Raw genomic sequence first — 19512 nt, forward strand, 5'->3', positions numbered from 1 at the left:
AGTTAATGGGATACTCTGAACCTGGCGGTCAGGCCTCACTCATGCCAGGACAGTGAAGGCTTGTGATAAAGCTCTTTTCTAACTCTGGTAAAAGGTATCTGGTTCTGGAGCCCTGAAGAGAACAAGAGAACCCCAGAGTCCGGGTCATGTTTTCAACATTGTTACTCTTGTTTCTAAATTTCCCATCAAAAAGTGGAAGGCTCCCTAGCTTATTTAGAGGCTGAGTGTAGACTCCAGAAGTTCTTATCAGGATGCAAACATTACAACCGCCAGACTCCCGGAGACTACCAAGTATTCCAATGAGATACTCCAGATCAGAAAACTTCCTGTGAGGGCCCATGGCACTCAGAACTCCACATGGTGGCCATTGGAAGGCCCTTCCTGAAAGCAGGGTCTTCAAATTCAAGAGGGAGGGGGCTTAGGTGGCACCTCTGCCCTGTCTGACTGCCTTTGGACTCAGTTTGTCTAAGGGATCCTGGCCTCTGGGTGGGCGGCCAAGGGTGAGAGTGGGGCTGCTGTGATCCTGGACAGGCTTAACTATTCCATTCTTGCCTGACCCTTTCTAGGACTGATGCTGGCACTAGACTTTGCCCTGATCTCAGCTGTCCGCGACACTCTACATGTAGATGCTGAATTACTTAAAAAAAAAAAAAATGAAAAGAAAACAATTCCAAGCACCCCTCCCTCTCCGTTTGCCTGATCTGCTCTGTGGCTATCCTGCTCTCATACCTCTCTGTCCCTCCCTCAGCTGTTTTAGATTAAATTAGAATCCAGTTCTAGGACATTTTGTAAAACATTCTGCCTGAAATCTAACAAACATTGGGGGGAAAAAAGAAAGAATAAATGAGATGCCACACGTCTGAAAGGAATTCAACACTTTAAAAGTCAAAACACATTTGAGGGTTGCCTTTCTTACTCCCAAAGTATTTCCCGCGGTCTATAAAACTGCAAAGGCAAGTCGCTATTTTGTTAGTATTCTTGTTTCTTTGAGCTCAGGAGAGAGGTTCTCAGGGCCCTAGTGTTGGAAGCACTCGGATTCTCCCCTATATCCAACACCCCCTGCCACACACACACCCCCCACCCCACCCCCACCCCACCCCCGACCCTGAGCTGCTGCCACTGTCTCTGAACTATGTGTCCACCCAGAGGGCAGCATCACTTAGGAACCCAGAGAGGCAGCCCTCTCTTGCTGACACTTGACAGTTCTTGTGTACAGCAGACTACCGAAGAATCAAGGAAGTGTCTAGCTTTATTACAAAAGAATACACCCCACCCCCGTCCCTGAGCTGCTGCCACTGTCTCTGAACTATGTGTCCACCCAGAGGGCAGCATCACTTAGGAACCCAGAGAGGCAGCCCTCTCTTGCTGACACTTGACAGTTCTTGTGTACAGCAGACTACCGAAGAATCAAGGAAGTGTCTAGCTTTATTACAAAAGAATACAGTAAGCAAAAGTCTGTCTCACTGACAAGCAGACCATGTGAATAGAATACATATTTTTAAAAATTAGACATACTTTCAAAATGAAGATTATAAACTTGCAGCAGTTTAGAAAAGGTGATATGCTACAGGTCTACTATAACCACAAATTGCACGACAATTTACAGATTCAGTAGAGAGCAGGGTGAAATCAACAGGGCCATCGCTCAAACATGACAGCCCAAGCGAGGCGGGAGAGACAAGTGGCAACCCCAAATGGAACGTTCATTATGCTAGGAGCTGTTATCACCACCAATATCACCCCCAGAGGAATCAGGAAGCAAAGGTGCACAAAGGGGCCCCTGGTGGCTGGTGATGGGTGCAGGGGGTCGGGTGGCACGTCTGTGTTGGTGGAAGGGAATCAGTGCCCACTGCACGGTGCAAGCATCAGCGAGAACTCATGCAGGGAGGTCTGTGCTGAAATACTAGCCTGTATCCCTAACATCCATGCAGACTGTTCCATTTTTGTACTGTACATGATAAAATATATTTATACATTTCTATGCCTAATGCTTTTTATGCAACAAAAAGAGTCTTCATATATCACTTTGGAGAAGTATGCATATGCTGTGCTAATCAGAGCATCATTACACCAGTTTCATATGTACCAAAGGTGTTCCCAACTATTCTGTCTACCAAAGAGGGTAACTAATATAATCACACTTTTCAGGTTAAACAGAAAGCACCTATACAGCACCATAACTTTTTGAAAAGAAAAAAATGAAATCCATAGAAGCAGGAAAAGTGTGTGGGGGGATGTCAAAACTGTCCTATCTTGTATTTCCATTGTGACACTTGTACAATTACAATCTAAGCTTATTTATATTAAAAAGGAATCAGTTTGTATGCTATTGCTTGTCACTCATACACGTCTACTAGATCAGATTATACAGAGCAAGACTGAAAATAATCGAGGGTGCACATTTAGAAAAATAGTGACTCGGGTTTGTACTTTCCACACATTTCTCACTGCGGGCTTAATGTTCACCTGTAAGTTCACTTCTTCTGCAAAGCAAAACACGACTACTTTTTTTTTTTTTTTCTTTTCTTTTCTCCTTAAAACTAAACCTGTTAGTGGCATTTGGCAATGAGCGGACAGCTGAGCTGATTTCTTCCTTGAAAAATTCTAATTTCTAACCAACATACCATCACTGTTGACTCTGTTAGCTGAGGATACTGACAGGAGACCACAGGCCCTACTGATCTGGCAACTGCCGGGGTCTCATCCCCCGACCACCCTGACTCAGAACCAAGCACGTGGTTTGGTTCTGAGTCAGGTTTGCCGATGCAGGGCTCTGTCCTGGACCAGTGCACACAGAAAACACTTGTGCCACTGTTCAGTTTTTAGAAAAGGATAGTTTTCTACCAAACGAAAGAAGAAAGAAAACCCCCCTCTAGTTTATGTAATGTATTAGTTTGGGGAGTTCTACGGGCTTGAATGCTTGTGACACCCAAAGCCAGCACAGTAGCTGGTACAACATTTTCCTTCTGTTTTTAAATTTGCCAGGGGAAGCATGATTAATATTTTAACATAAAAAGACTGCAAGTTAATGCATGTGAGAAACTGAAAGTCAAAGGAAAACAAACACAAAAACAACACTTAAAACATCCCATAAACCATCATGATATTAAAACACCACAGAATGGCCCACGGGCTCACGGTGTGCTCTGAACAGGGTGGGCGGTGCTGGCAGGGTGCTGTCCTTCGCTGGCAGGTGGCTGTCACCCCGTACAAGGAAGGTTTTGCATACTTTATAGAGAGTTCTGTGCGAGGGTAAGTGCTTCACCCGGGGTAAGGGGCCGATAACAGTCTCTGCTGGGGTAGAAACGGCAGGGGCTCACAAAGGTGTTAAGCTGTAAACGGTATCACTGTCCACTTGCTGAGAGCAGATTTGGCAAAGGGTTTTCTCTGTAGGTCTTGTGTCAGTTTGAGGGTCTAAAGGAGGAGAGAAGAAAACCAGAGATGGTTAAGGACATTCAAACAGCAGCAGTGGGCCCTCCAGGTCACGTCTTCTCAGCCTCCGGTCCCCTCACCCGCCTCTGGGCCAGGGGTGCTGCAAGTCAAGCTGTTCTGCTGCACTGGCTTCAAAGGGCTGAAAACCTAAGGACAAAGCCTGGAGATCACTTACCTTATTTCTGCGCTTGATAACAAAACACCCTCAAGTTAAAAAGCCTCGAGGAAATGGGGCCATTCACTTGCGGAGGTTAACAAAGCGAGGCAAATCGGGGTGCCTCAGCGGGCCCTTCCAAGTTAGGGAGGCCTGGGGTGCAGATGGGGTTTTACTCTAGATTTTTGGGTTGAGGGGCTTCCTGGGACACGAGACTTGCATGCTAAAACCAGGGGAGCTGGTCACCCCAAGCAGACCAGCTATACTTTTCTGGTTCCCCCTCCCCCGGCTATGAGGACTAAATGACCTTGCTTACCACCCTTCCCATTGATATCCCAACATCAGGGGAGTGGAAATGGCCACTTTCCACAAAGGTTTCATCGGTCTGCACTGCTGGGTCGGGGTAATCTTGACTTCCCTCACTATAAAAGGAGAAGTAATCTCTAAGTGGGGTGTCCTAGGAATTTGCTTTTTATATTAAAAATCTGCAGAGGAAAAACAATTATATCACGCGTACATATGGCCCAAAAAACCTCCCACAAAACACCCCTTTAAAAATTAACAACACTATTATTGTTGGTATTATTATTATGCACTCAGCCACCTTCAAACGGTAAATCCTCTCAAAGCATCTGAATTTACACAAATCTTATCAGACTTCCTGCGACCACTGAGCCCGGAAAAGTTAGAGAATTAAAAAAATATATATATATATACTCATAGAGATGTAGCTAAAGGAACTGACATGACAGGGCTCAAGACCTTTTGTTTATGGAGACAGTGTCAGCTGTCATGGTAGGAAAAAAAATGGCTCTAGGCCAAGAAATGGAAAAGTGGTAGGGAAGCAACATGAACTCAGGATCTTCTCACCAGATAAGGTGAACAAGTAATGAAAAATGCATCAATAAGCTCTCTCTCTCTCTCTCACACACACACACACACACACACACACACGTTACGTACATCTGCTTCTCTCTTTAAAAAAGTTATTATCTTAAATTCACCTGGAAGTTTCACAAGTGTACAATTCTGTTCTGTGGTTGGGCTGTTTGGCAACCTTACCTCTCACCACCAATATTCAGAAAGACAGCAGGACTTGGTACTCGTAATATTACATACCTACGGTCATAATTACCCTTGCTATAGCTCCAAATAGAAGAACCTAGGTTGTTTTATTAGAGGTAGAGACAGTAAAACAGGAAAAGGTCCCTTCTTCCCACCCCTTCCCCAAGTATTTCATTTCCCTGGCTGATGGCTTTTTTTGGAGGTATTCGTTGCTTTGTAATGATACTAGACAATATTGTCCTAGACTATAAAATAATGGCTTGTTGATTTCAGATGGAGACAAGGTAATAAAACAGATATCAGATCTCAGTATCTGTGAGGTATTTAACCTGCCAGAGCCAGTGCTATTCTAGCTACTCTACCTGGGACCCCTGAGGCATGAAGAAACAGGGGCGCAGACATGGTTCTTTGGGAGGGGATTTGGTTCTTTCTTTCACAGTAACACTTAATAAACCACAACCTAAGATCACCAATTAGTCATCAGGTGACTATGGTCCCCAAGTCCCGATCCTGACTTAACTGTAAGTGCCAAGAGAGAAGGTGTAAAATATTACCTAATCCAGACCTCATCCCCCGGTTCCCTCTGGTGTTAATTATTCAGCCGTAGAAACCAGTGCATGCTGGGAAGGTGACACACTTCATTCTCCAAGTACAGAGGCAGAGCACGCAGCTTGCTCTAATGCTGGCGCTGGGTCAGCACAGGAGGGAAGAAGGCAGAGGGCACCTACAACCCTCAACGTGGCATTGTTCTAAGCAGAATAGGGCATCGGCCCTGAAACCAGGGGCAGGAGGCCAGAGTGGGCAGTCTAGAGCAACAACCATCACAGTCTCATCCAAAGGTCCAGAATCTTCAGGGAACTTCATCATTAAGAAGGGAATGCACTGATCGCCACTCTTTCCTTCTTTGCAGAATGGGCTTGGGGTCCCTTGTGGCACTACATCCTGGAGCTCCCCCGAGGTCTCACGGGCTGGCGGTTCAACTGGGAGATGCCAGGCCCATGTTTAGAGGTTTAAATTTGTCACAGAGGACAAATTGTTATTAACAGAGAAACCCCCACTCCACAGGACGGAAAGGCAACTTGTTTCTCTGTGATAGAAGGCAAACAGTTTGTAAAATATTGTGAAAACAGAAAGGAAATGCAATCACCCTTCTAAGAGGAACACCAGATTCACCATTCACTAGGAAGACCTTACGATTAAAAATCGTCACAAGGAAAGTGGCCCCCCATTTGCCTTAGATTTTTTTTTTTTCTTTTTTGCGGTGCGCGGGCCTCTCACTGTTGTGGCCTCTCCCGTTGCGGAGCACAGGCTCCGGACGCGCAGCCTCAGCGGCCATGGCTCACGGGCCCAGCCGCTCCGCGGCATGTGGGATCCTCCCGGACCGGGGCACGAACCCGCGTCCCCTGCATCGGCAGGCGGACTCCCAACCACTGCGCCACCAGGGAAGCCCCTGCCTTAGATTTTTAACCTCTCTTTGATGGATCAGTGTTTGCAAATGTCTATCTGACTCCACAAGGACTGAAAAAATGGCGGGAGCACATTAAGTAATGGGATTTAACGATACTTAGTTTGGATACAAGTTCCCTGCTTTTGAATGGGGCTCTCACCACTCTGACATTCTTTCAAGTAAGACGCTTCAGTTAACTGTGAAGTTTACGTGTGTATGTTGATGCCCTTATGAGTCTAAAAACACATCAGATTAAGCAAAACTTTTGGAAGGAAAAAGAAGCCTACAGCTGAAGGGAATTACAGCTATCACTTCACAGTTACTAGGCCATGGGCCAAGTAACAATAAATAGGAAAACATTGTCCCGTCCCATCAGGGACTTTCATTAACAGGGAGAAAAATCTCTTCCCTCTCTCTCCCTGCCCAACACTTAAGTTTGAAATCAGGTTGTTGATGCAGGGAAAATGAAATGGGGAAAGCAAATGATGAGGCCCATTTCTAAAAATATCGGTGGATGCTGTCATCTGGTCTCTGGTGAGAGTAAGTCCCTCTATGATCTTGGTATCTGTAGGGAAGACAAGTTTCTGCCTAATTATCACCACTAACTCACATGATGTTCTAAGAAACGGCAACACCTCCAAGTAACTGTACACAAAACATAACAACCCCCCATCAACCTTAAACTGGGAATAAAACACGAGTGTCCCTACTGCTGTCCTCCCACAGCTCAACTCCACTGTGACAAATCTGGATTTCTCAGCAGTGTTTTCATCTTCCTGGCAGAGAGGAAAGGAACAGGACCCCAATACCAAACATGACAGGGAAGGAAAAAGAGCCAGCAACAGGGATGAAACTCTCCTATTGGCAAATCCATACAGGTTATCCACTGCTTTAAAGTCTGCCTGAAACACAAAATTAAAGTGAAATATCATGTTCCTCACTCTTTAAATGTAATTTAAGCCAAACTTGCAACCCCTGGGGCAAGCTGGGAACTAAATATGGAACGTTTAGGATAGAAGAGGAAATGAATTGATGTTCACTTGATCTGACAGGGAAACTTCAGGTGGAGTTCAGAGAACAGGTGTGGGTTTCAGAGTATGAATGTTTCTACCCGAGTAGAGGGCAAAGAAATGCCTGCCTGCCACCATCTCTACTTCCCCTCAGAGGGGTCTGAGGGACACCCAGTCCATCACAGGCCACAACCATCTGCCAGCATCCAAGGCTTCTGTTGGTGTCACCCCAGGAAAAACAGCATTTCTGTAGGGCTTGGGTAAGGCAGCCACGGCCAATGTTGGAGAGCCAAAATGGCAGCAATTCCCTCGGAGCTCATCTTCACGGCCTAAACACGAAGCAGCTCAAGAAACACCTAATGGGCACGACACTTTGGCTTAATTTGGTAATTTTTCAAAATCTTCTGGGTTGGAACGGGCGATAACGAGGACTTAGGGAAGTGCATGAAAACCAACCTGGGGTTCAGGGACTGCAGGGGCCTTGCTGATTAAAAGGCAGCCTTCGGCCTGCAAGGCTGGCCGAACAGAGCCATCCTCCAAAGACTGTCCAAGAAGGGGAATTAGGAAGTGCAGCTCTATAAAAATCCATTTTAGCAAATGCTGTCAACTTGCCATTTTAGAAGCTGAGTAGTTTACGAGGGGAAAGAAAACAGGTATGGAAATTCTGGCCAAATTTGTACACAGTTGAGGAGCCTCCCTGAGGGAAAATCAGGTTTCTAGGAAGGGCAGCTCACAGGCTTTCTAAGGCGCGAGTAAGTACTTATGGAGAACGTGGGATGTTACAGGGAAGCTTAAAATAAACTTTTCATGGCAAAGGTGACACTCAGGAAGATACTGGAAAGACACTCAGTTAGACCTTTTTTTTTTTTTTTTTTTTTTTTAAAGCTTAGTTTGTGTAAAAGCCTGACCTGTGTAAACACTGCTTTCAGCTACCTCCTGTAATTCCTGGGCTTCTCAAGGTGGCAGCTGAAGCCTGTCCGTGAAGGCTGGCGACAGGCCACTGAAGAACTGTCGCCTCCAGGACGTTTCAGGACCTGGATCTAGTGTGGACTGCCCTTCCAGCCAGCCTGTGTGCTGTGCTGATAAACACAGGAAGCATGAGGAGAGAAGCTGCCACCCTGGCACTTCACAGCTGAGGGACACAGAGCAGGAGTGACCTGCAAAGAGACGCAGACTTCCCTGCTGCTCAAACTGTAGGGATTAATGATGATTAATACAAGTTTAAGAATGTCCTGTCTCTGTCTTTATTGTGGGGCAGAGATTATGGTGACCAATATTCTTTGTGCATCCAGAGTCAAATATGGTGACTGCAATAGCAGAAATGTGATACTTATTAATTTACTGTCGAGAGCAAAGTCGCAGCGATTTCATATTTTCTTAAGATTGTTAGATTTTCAAACCACACAGAACAGCTTGCAAAGTTATGGATTACATTCTTTTAAAGAACTGTTTTTAAGGCAAAAGACTTTAAGGGGCTTTTGGATCCTTTCTGGATGCATGGTTACTTAGCCTTAATTATAATACTCCAAAACCCTGGCTGGCAGCGTCCTGGGGGTCTGGCTCCGCTGTCCTTACCCCGGCTTTACCACCCACTCCTGCTGATCCGATGGGTCAGGTTCAGTGCCTTTGCCTGGTTTGCTCTCCCCATCCAAACATCCAGATGGCTCTTCCACCCCCACCCGCCCCAGGCTGTCCTCTGCTAAACTCCTAAGCCACTTACCTGGCACCTCATCACATAGTGCCCAGAATGGTTACTTTTTCATACACATTGAAGTCCCAATATATTGGGGGCAGAGCAAAGCCTTCAAATCAAACCAAACACTTACGGAGCATCTACTATTTCAAGAGCACTGTCTTAGACATGGTATCTACCCACGAGAAGTGCCCATTCCAGCAGGGACACATTTTCTTGATGTCCCAAGTAGCCTGGAAAGTTGAAACAGAGGAGAGGCACACAATAAATGTTGGCTGAATAAACGAATGAACCAACTCCTGGAACAGCCCTCTCTTCCTCTCTGCCAATTCAAATGCTTAACACCCTTTTAAGCCTTACAGCTTCCACAAAGCATTTTAAACCGACTCGCATTTGCTAAGAGTTAATCTTATTTGAATCCAAGCAGTACCTACTGCTTATGGGACAAGACCTAGAATTTTAATGATCCCCTTTTGGGAGGAGGATGGCTTCTGATGAAGTTTCTATTCAGAAGAATATGAGAAAAAAACTCATATTTCTTATAAGATGAAACCTCCTAAGGATCAATACGAAGCACAGTTTTAACATCCAAATAATTTTATTCTTAAAATAAAATTTTAAATAGTATTTAATAAAGAATTTACCTTCTGCCATCCTACCAAACCCATTCTTTATTACCAGCTCCCCGAATTAAGAGCCACGCTACTCTAACTCTCAAATTGCTGTCACTGCTAAATGATTCACCATTTAGAAACACCAGGGAACTGCAGTCCAGGAGGAATTGCTTAGAGCCATAAACGGTGACCTGAATATCACAATGTTTATGTTTACTGGGTGTGGCCCCCTCCTGTGTGACTCCTCACTGCATTTACTGGCTAGAGGAGGTAGGGGGACAATTGGGAGCGTGCAGCTACCCCTTTGGGCTGGGACGCCCTACCTCCCTTGGGACTGAGTGCAAGTGTGGCTGTAATGCTCCAGCCCATCTAAGGGTCCGGCTACCAAGCACAAAAGAGGGGGGTCTCCAAAGTCTTCTTTTTCCTGCTTTAGATATGCAGGGTTTTGAAGACAATCTAAATTTTCCAAAAGTGATTCTGAAATCGAAAACACAAAATCAGCTATTTTAGTTCCACAAATAGTCCAAACCACTCATCCACCTGTGAGGTACGACCAGGACATGCAGGCAACACAGATGGCAGCCAAGAGACAGCAACCACACCAGTGCAACAGAGGAAGCAAACCAAGAAGGAACTGCAAGGAGGGTCTCAAGGGTGTCTCCAAGATCGACAGAGACAAAGGCCCGCCTGTCCTGAGGTCGGCAGTACGGTGGGAGTGCAGACCCAGGAGTGAGGTGGATCCACATGGTGGGTGCCTGGGTGGCCCTCCTCTCCTTGCTCAGCCTGACCAGCACCGGTCGGTACGTGCTGGGAGCTCCCCACCTCGGCTCTCCACCCCCCACCCCGACCTCAGCCAGAAGGACAACCTGAGCTGACCGGGGCTGGGCAGCGAGTGCATTCAGGCAGTAGGGACACTACCAACTAAGGGATACCTTCTAACAGGTCTATCAGTCAACACATATTTTCTGATTACTTATGTTGGGCTCTATTGCTTTCCAATCATTTCTGAAGACACAAGTGATCAATGGAAGTTCCAATTAATTAACTGGCATGTACACAAATAGAAGCCCAGTGGAAAATAATTTATAAGTTCAACCTCAGAACTTCCCACCTCTTCTTGGCCATTAATTTCCACTAAGGAGTCAAACTGAACACTCCACACAGACATGAATACTTAAAAAATCTTACGGTCTGGACGTCTTTCAACAGGGAGAAAGACAGAGGAGAGAGGAAAGGGAAGAAGGAGGGAGGGAGACAGAGAGAGAGAGAACACACTGATATGCAAACCATCAATCAAACCAGGACTGGCAGTTAAAGTTTTATCCTTAGAAACATTGGAATTATGCTCTGAGGGCTTCATGACTAAGTAATTCTCATCCTTTAATAAATGAATGTCATAGATTTTAGCAAAAAAAGAGGTTATTGAAAAACAGGAAAGTCTAGAATTACAGAGTAAGGTTCACATCTGTTATTGGGAAGAGAAACAAAACAAAACACCTGCAACCAAGTGGGCAGTAGCTCTTCTGGGTGGTGTGTTTCAGCTCCAGGCTTGGTCTTGCTTCTCTGGGAGGAAAGCTCCTGGAGAAGAACAGCCCAGTTTCTCTGGGTTTTCACTGAACTTAGTTGGCAGATCTTAAAGATACAGTGGCCATACTTTCTGAACCCCAAATTGTGTCACGTTAGCCAGTAACGGGGGTGGTGGTGGTGGTAAACCACCAGCTCTTGGGGAGGTGGGGTTCATGGCCAGACCTCTGCCAGCATCCTGCCATTCGTTGTGTGGCAATCTTTCTGCCCCCAAGAAGTCCTAGGAGAACTGGAGCAGCTTTTTATTTCTCTGTGTGGCCACGGTGGCCTGGCAGTGGAGAGGGAAGATCAGATTTCCCGGCTCCCTCCCAACAGGAAGAGGCTCCACTCTGAGGAAGCAGAAACGGGGCAGGGCGAGGCTCCCCCCTCAGCACAGAGTGGATATGACAGCCTCCCTAAGGAAAGAAAGCGGAGGCCAGACAGCTAGGATTTCTCAGGCAATCCTTTAAAGACATTAATGGAACACCCTGGGTACCATATATGAACCTCCCCAATCCGTCTGTGGCAGACGGTCCTCTTTATTAGCGAAACTATAGCCCCTGTCCCGGGTACCCCTAAATTGGCAGGCAGGACTTCTAGGGGACATCAAAGGTTTCACACAACAGGCAATTGCTATACCTTTTTAATGAAAAGAAACCTAATTGATTCTAGTTTATTGAGGAAAGTAATTGCTCTTTGGGCCAACAATGTAAGACTGGCTCGGTGCTTTCCTTAATTCTGCATTAACCTCTGGAACCATTTTAAATAACAATAAACATGAAGTAACTTGTAAAAAAGTTGACAAAGGACATTAGGTCATATCAGAGATAGTCCTTACAAGAGCTCTGTGGAGTAGGTTTTCGTTTTAGCCCCATTTTACAGACAAGTGAACTGAGACTCAGAGAAATGGAGTGGCTTGACTCAATGACACACAGCCATAAAAATGGCAGCCTTCTGCTACAGATTCATAGGTCCTCTGCTGTACCACAAAGACATTATTTAACTTGGGGGTGGGCTGCAGGGGAGGCTTTTAAAATCCACATCTCCCCTCAGAGCAGAGCCCCAGGGACAGTGATCTGGGAGTGGGTGGCTGGCTCACGTTCAAGTGTGATGATGAACCAGTTCTAGAAATCAAACATAAAAGCAAGTCTCCTGCAGGGCTTTTAACATGAACCAGCATCTGGATTTAGTCTCAACTCTGCCCTATCAGCATGGAGCCTATGTTTTTATCCCCCAAAGACAGGTGGAACAGACCACGTGATAACGGGAACAGGACATCTGAAAAAGCAGGGTTGTCCCAGAAAACCAAGCATGCAAGGTTGCCACTGCCCCATGGGTCCTTTGCTCCACCCCTGCACGGAAAGCAGTCTTTTCCTCTGGGACAATGGTCACCATCACCACTGCACCACATCCCCAGCCAGGCCATGCACACCTTGAGGGTGAGACCCTATTTTATCTCCCTCGATCCCCTGTGCCCAGCACACTGCAGGTACTCAGTAAACAAATTTTGTTTAATAAATTCAGACTTTTCCTGAGCACTTCTACCAACGTGGGACCTACCATTTTGCCAGGCAGCTAGCTCATCCAAGAGTAGAACCCACCCTGTGGCTGGGAAAAGCTTGATGTATGACAAGGTCGTACAAAAAGCTCCAGGAAGAATCAAGAGGAAAAAGGGCAAAGAATCCCTAGTTCTCAAGAGGTTGCTGACCTCTTGCAGGATTCCTTTAGGGGGTTCCTTAGGACACTGGGCCTATGGTTTCTAGGAGAAGGATTTGATTCGAGATGTCAGATAAACTTGGGAGACGCTGCAATCCGATCCTAGAAGGTTCATAACATATATGAACTTCTAAGGCTCTGAGAAGTCCTGCAGGAAACAACCCTATTTTTTAACTTTATTTAACATGGCGTTCCTCAGACATTTGACCACAGAATCTATTTTCCGCTTAATACCCATGAATATCCTGAGGATTGAGTATTCTGTGAAATACTTTGAGAAACACCGACCCATGGGACCTCTAAATATCTGAAGTGTCTGTCACTAGTTCACAATACAAAATTTTAATTCATTTTAGTTTTTAAAATTTTAAACTTCAAAACAATTTGGAGGATGGGGGAAAGCAGTATTTTCAAATTAAATGAACATACCAACAAAACCAGGGTGAAGTCTCTTGCAAGGTGGGGAATCTCCATCTTGGAATGAAAATCCAGCATTAAGACATGTGTCTCCAAGTCGGGAAGAGAAAGCAGTGAACAAACGTCCTTCTACCTGCCCCAGGGCCATGGGGGACCTCTGACAGGCCAACCTCTCTGGCCATGGCACAGAGGCAGGTCCCAACAAGCCTCCTTCTCCCATCTCTATACAGAAAGGTATGCCTATGAGAAGCAGGCCCCTGGGGGAAGACTCTACTTACAGAAAACATTATTTATAAGATGTTGAATATTGAGCATTATGAAAACTCTAAAAAGAAGCATTTAATGGAAGCTTAAAAGTGTACACGAAGTTCCAGTAGTAATTCTGGTGATCTTCATTCCACTTATTTATGTTCCACACAAGCTCTGTGGCCAAAAGAGACCTTCCAGAAAGCCATCTATAAATGCTACTGCATGAAGAGCAACAGTCACTCAGGCTCTGTCTCCATGCCTAGCAGGCTGGCCAGTGGTGAGCAAAGGTGCATTAAAACCCGACACACCGAGGAAGAGCAGCCTTAGTGCTGGATGTCACTGCTTTCCAGGGTAAGGGGTGTATGTAAGGAGTGTACCAGCCTCTACACAGAAAACGTATTTTCAGGGCTCTTGTCAATTTTCTTTCACTGTTGTCAACACTAGAAACATCCAGACAGCCATTCTCTCCATGAATGACAGTTCAGACTTTGGGTTTTTTAAAAAGTAAGAATAAAGATCCCTGCAGGTACAGAATTCTTGAGGCTAGCACACTATAACCAAAGACTAGACAACAGTTCACAAGTGCAAGTAACAGAATACGTTCTCCACGCAGTACGTACCGCACATTATATTCCCTAATGGAAATATCTATCAGTACATCAAGAAAAAACATCACATGAGTAGCCTATAATATTGTCTGTATTTGGTTAGAATTAGTCCTATCCCCCAACATGAATATTTAAAGACATAATGGAATCACAGCATTTAAACATCAGTCCAACAAGTATCAAAGATTTGTTCCTTTTGGGAAGTAGCCTAAATTTAAATTCTCAACGGCCTCCAACACCGGGACCTGCTGTTGCCACACTAGTATACCACTGTTCCTTTACAGTTCCATATCATCACATATCCCTTACGGTGGCAATTTCACAGACAGAATGTTAGGTTTCAGGTTTAAAACTATACATACTATGCACCCTTAAAATTCTACGATTTTGCTAAAAAATACAACAACTAGTGAATATAATAAAAAAGCAGACTCACAGCTAGTGGTTACCAGTGGGGAGAAGGAAGAGGGGAGGGGCGAGATGGAGGTAGGGCATTAAGAGTTACAAACTATTAGGTATAAAATAAGCTACAAGAATATATTGTACAACACAGGGAATAAAGCCAGTATTTTATAATAACTATAAATGGAGTATAACCTTTAAAAATTGTGAATCACTATATTGTACGGCAACTACACTTCAATTTAAAAAACAAAAAATAAATCTTATTGGTTAAACAAATAAAACAAAAACAAAAACAAAACGACTCTATGATTCTGTCCTCTTTTGACAGATGAGAAACCTACTATTCTAAGAGATTCATCAGTGACATGGCCAGTGGCACAGACAGGAAGAAAACTACCTCTCTCCTCTCCACCTGGGATTTTCCTAGTTAGTATTTTCCAATCCTTATCATAAAGTTGTTTAAAACGCAACTAAATATGGGGCTGCTCCCTAATGGGGTCTCCAAATGCCAAAAGATGAAGATGAACGAAAAAGCATGTGAACTTAGGCATCTCCTGACATCAAAACTACAGTGAAACTGACGTTGCTCTCCTGCGAGAACAGACACATGTCAATCTCAGGAGGGCTTACTGGAGACACAGCCCTGAAACCATCACACTTGCTCACAGCCATGCCTGCTGCCAATCTGTACACATGCACACCAAGATTCCCCAGTGCCTGAGAGAAGCAAGTGCCCTTCATACCCCAGTAGCTGGCACTCAGAAAGAGGTACAGTTATTCTTTCCTTTTCCAGATAGACCCGTAGGTCAAAGGATTTCACACGTGGTCTAAAATGAATAACATGTGTGAAACACCCACCCCTCCAGAGAAGCATCTCACCACAGCTCTCCAGCAAGACTGTCTGTCAACTGGACAGAACTGCTCCGGCGCTCACTCGGGGTCACATGACCTTCAGTTAGCAAGGCAGGAAGTGAGTCTAGAGAATACCACAACTACTGGCTTAAAAAAAAAAAAAGTCAAACCAAGAAAGTCATTACAGAACAAGTCTTGGGAAGCTGGGGTGCTTAATTTGGGAGAAGTGAATTCTGAGACTGTGACCCGAGGCCTGTTTTGTGAATTCAGGAGAATCTTCAATAAAGCGATAGCCACAAGTTTACTGTAAAAGTAAAGAATACACATTAGGCCACACATGCTCCTGGCTATTTAGTGGAGCAATTTATTCCAAAGCAAAATGGAAATCCTAAAGCCAGAAACCAGACTCCCTCAAAGCCCTTCACGGTCTTCAGGATGTTTCTTTCTCTTGCTCTGGTCATACTGAGCTGGTTTACTTTCAGGAAAATTTGGTGACTTTTCATATTTTTTACTTAAGAAATAACTCCTCAAAAACACTTCACCCAAAATATTTTGAGAAAAAGGTGACTAAATGACCCTAAGATTCCAAAAGGGCATAATAATAAAATGTGTAATCTTAAAAGTAGTTATTTATTATCAAAATAATAATTTACTAAATATATAAACATAAGTATTTAAATCTCCCTTAAAATATTTTTATACCATCTTTTAGAATTACACACACACACACAAGAAAAGTCTGCTATTCAATTAAAAGGAAAACCTACACTTGAAAAATAAGACAAAAACTGATAGCACATTTTCTTCTCTCACTCTTTTCAATGAACTAGAAAGTGGACTCCTTTACAACCAAACCAAAATTAAAACCTACTTGTGTCTTCAGAAGCCACAATCATATTCCTCTTCTTAAAGGAAGACAAACTGTTCTTCTAAAAGCCAAATATCTAAATTTCTCAAGGCAAGTCTCCACCAGTCCGAGTTCTGGCAGTACGGAAGTGTGTCACCCTTCTTAGCTTCTGCTGCAGTCTTTTTACCGTCTCAAGGGCTATTAAATGACTCGAAACAGATGTCTGTGTGCCATAAGGGACCTGCTTCTGCCTGGGAAAGCAGAGAAGTTGAGCATCACAACACTCTTGACATTCCACTTTCGACAGCTACCCATGAACGGGATGAGCTCATCAAAGGAGACCCTTATAATTCCTTCACAAGGGCAGAGGGTTAAACAAGGCTCAGCTTTTTACGGCTTTGAATCCCATTTCTCTTTCACACCACTTAAAGAAGAGTGTAAGTAGCTTGCTGATATTAAAAAAAAAAAAAAAAAAAAAAAGGAACTGGGGCACAGAAAAGAGCCCCTGAACATGGGAGGGTCTGGGGGTAGAAATGTGTTATAGCAGAAGACCCCAGTGCTCATCTTACAACTTGAAGAGGAGAGTTCTGGGGCAAGCTTGTGTGTTACCTACTATTCTGGCTCTGGTTCAGAGCACTTCTCATTTTTACCATCTAGAGATAATTAGGAAGAACGATTATGGTTCAAGCCATTCCAGAAATAGGGATTCTGGGTCCAGCTGTGTGACCTTGGGCAGACCACTCAACCTCTCTGGGTTCCCTGCTTACTCATGTGTCAGTCAGTATGTGTACCTAATAACACCGCACATACTTCAGCCCACTGCAGTTTTACAAAGCACGTTCACACACTTCAGTGCATTTGATTCTTGCAATAACCCTGTGGAGTAACAGGGGCTATTATCCTCATTTTATAAAACTGGAAATTGAGGTTCAGAGGCTAAGTGACACACTCCCAATAGCAACCAGAAAGCAGTAGAAGTGGAACTGAACCCTCAACTTCAGATTCCAGTCAAATGCTTCTCTTTTCTTGCCACATCATGTTGCATGATCTCTCTGGTTCCAACAGAATTAAAATGCCACAATTTAAAAAATCTCTGTCACCATTCACAACTCTTGTCACCGTTTGGAACCTGACACCATTTATACGTTGGGAAAAAGCAGCACATGAGTAAGTGCTCTCACATTAAAGACTTCTGTTTTCAATTTAATTCTTTTTGCTCTTTTAAATGCTTAGATGCTGAGTGCTAATAAAGATGCTTATTACTAATGGTGAAGAATCTAACAGATCTTACTTCTGGTGGAAATACTCCTGTATGAAAGAGTCCAGAAAGCATAAGCTACAGTCAGCACCTAAAAATTGTTACTTTGCTGGAAAAAAAAAAGATATCGAAACCGTAGCATCGAAGATGGACAATGGCAGTGCTGGACCTGAGAGCCTAAGAAAGTCCTTTGGCTGCGTCCTTAACCTTGACGGTTGTGTGGCCTAAGGTCCCCTTCCTCCCATCCCTTCTATCTTCATCCATCCATCCAGTAGGGGGACCTGTGTCATAGGTCAGCGAGGGTGACGGGATACAAAGAAAAATGAAACCTCTGAATGTGTATTCTTTTTACTGGCAGTAAAACTCCTGAGCTGTCAGCAAACTGTGAGGAGGGGCACCTGACAGCCCTATTTGTTTTGCTGGTACAACTCAGAATGAACTGGTTGGGATCCAGGTTACTGTGCACCACGTAAATGAAAGCCATCGTCCCCCACCGCCCCTGTTATTGCTATGCCATAGCACTGGGCACTGACCTGCTCTGCCCACTTCCCCTTTCCTCAGTGAGCCTTCAGCCTGGCACCCAGCTCTGAGATGAGGCCTGCTTAGCACCAGTGAAGCTCCCCACATTCAAACCAACAACGTTCTGTGTGGAGATGAGGGAATCAAAGTTAAAATCCAACCCATCAGCATCCATGAGTTCGCTACGGATAATGGACTCCATGTCACATTCCAAGCTCCCATTGAACATGTCCAGGTCCAAGTCGCTGGGGAACTTCTCATGGCCCATGACGGGAAGGTGTGCACTAGCTGAGTACAAGGAGGAGCCTGAGAGAGAGTCCGAGAGGGTTTGCATAGACTGGCTGACAGGAGACTGCTGCTGGTGTTTGGCTGACCCGAGGTTGCTGGAATCGCTCAAGCCCATGTTGCTGACGGAACTTGACAAGGCACGGCTGCCACCGAGAGCACCCTGGGTTTGGTGCTGGTGGTGGAGCAAGTTCTGATTGACCAGACTCCCCTGGTTAGGCTGGGCGGCAAAGGACATCATTGGATCACTGCGAAGCATCACGTTCCGGCGGGAGTTCTGGGCGGACACAGCGGTGCTGGCCTGAGACATCAAGGGGTCCGACTGGGTCATCATGACATCGCTGTGGCTGAGTGAGTCCGACGTGAGCAGGTCCTGGAGTGTCTGGTTGCCGTAGTGCGACATGGAAGAGAAGGTGGCTGGCTTGTTCTCTTGGATGGTCTGCATGGGAGACTGACGCAGGGAGTTCAGAGACGAGGGGCCAAACACCGTGCTGCTGAAGGAGCTGGTGGGGGAGCCCAGGCCGGAGCCCTTGGTGGTGTATGGGAAGCTGGAGCTGCGCTGCATGAGGCCCCCGGGGGGCGACGGCTGGGACGCAGGGAGCGCGATGTTGTCCAGCAGGTCGTCCATGAGGTTGTCGGCCAGCCCATCGTTCAGATTCATGGTGCCCGCCATGTCGGTCAGGCGGGGCAGCTCCACGGTGCACGGCTTGCTGACGGAGGGGGACAGGCTGGCCGAGCTGCTGTAGAGCATGGGGGAGAGTGGCGCGTCATCATCCTGAACGTCGTCCAACTCCGTGCTAGCCAGGATGGGGGACAGGCGGCCGCTGACTGTGCTGGCATTGGAATTGGTACGTGAGCGGAAGTCGGTCCACGCATCCAGCTCATCACTGCTGCGAGACGTGGGGCTGCCGGGCCACTTGGAGAGCTGGGAGGGACTGTCGTCTGCTGACTCGGTGGCGGTCTGCAGGGCTGCCTTCTTCTTGGCTGCACGGCCCCGGCTCTTGGTGTACTTGTTGCTGTTGTCCATGGAGACGGCCCGCCGCCGGGGCGCCTTCCCACTCTTTCCCCCGTCGGGGTTGATGATCCACCATGAGCTCTTGCCGGTCCCCTCATTCTGAACCCGCATGAACCGGCTGTGCAGCGACAGGTTGTGCCGGATGGAGTTCTGCAGAGAGAGAAGGGACAATGCAGATGAGGGAGAGTGGTCCAAACTGAGCACCCAGAAGAAACAGTTACTAATCAGACTCATTTTTTATTTTTTTTTGTGGTACGCGGGCCTCTCACCGTTGTGGCCTCTCCCGTTGCGGAGCACAGGCTCCGGACGCGCAGGCTCAGCGGCCATGGCTCACGGGCCCAGCCGCTCCGCGGCATGTGGGAT

At 45.8% G+C, this 19512-nt stretch overlaps 1 protein-coding gene across 13 annotated transcripts in view; it reads right to left on the reverse strand.

The window, feature by feature from the left end:
* Positions 1 to 2531: 2531 nt before the first annotated feature.
* Positions 2532 to 19512, reverse strand: part of FOXO3 (forkhead box O3) — a 119314-nt gene continuing 102333 nt past the window's right edge. For 9 of the 13 annotated variants that reach the window (XM_028494579.2, XM_007100541.4, XM_055087578.1 and 6 more), the window contains 2 exons: positions 17864 to 19299; positions 3310 to 3414 (listed from right to left, as the gene is read on the reverse strand). In XM_028494579.2, coding sequence (XP_028350380.1) covers positions 17899 to 19299 — 1401 coding nt within the window. In that variant the 3' untranslated portion in view covers positions 3310 to 3414; positions 17864 to 17898. Of the gene's footprint in view, positions 3415 to 17863; positions 19300 to 19512 lie in introns of those variants that run through there. The other 4 variants (XM_028494583.2, XR_003681510.2, XR_003681515.2 and 1 more) reach the window with 4 other exon arrangements.

This window comes from Physeter macrocephalus, chromosome 10 (assembly GCF_002837175.3).
Source record: "Physeter macrocephalus isolate SW-GA chromosome 10, ASM283717v5, whole genome shotgun sequence".
Classification (NCBI taxonomy): domain Eukaryota; kingdom Metazoa; phylum Chordata; class Mammalia; order Artiodactyla; family Physeteridae; genus Physeter; species Physeter macrocephalus.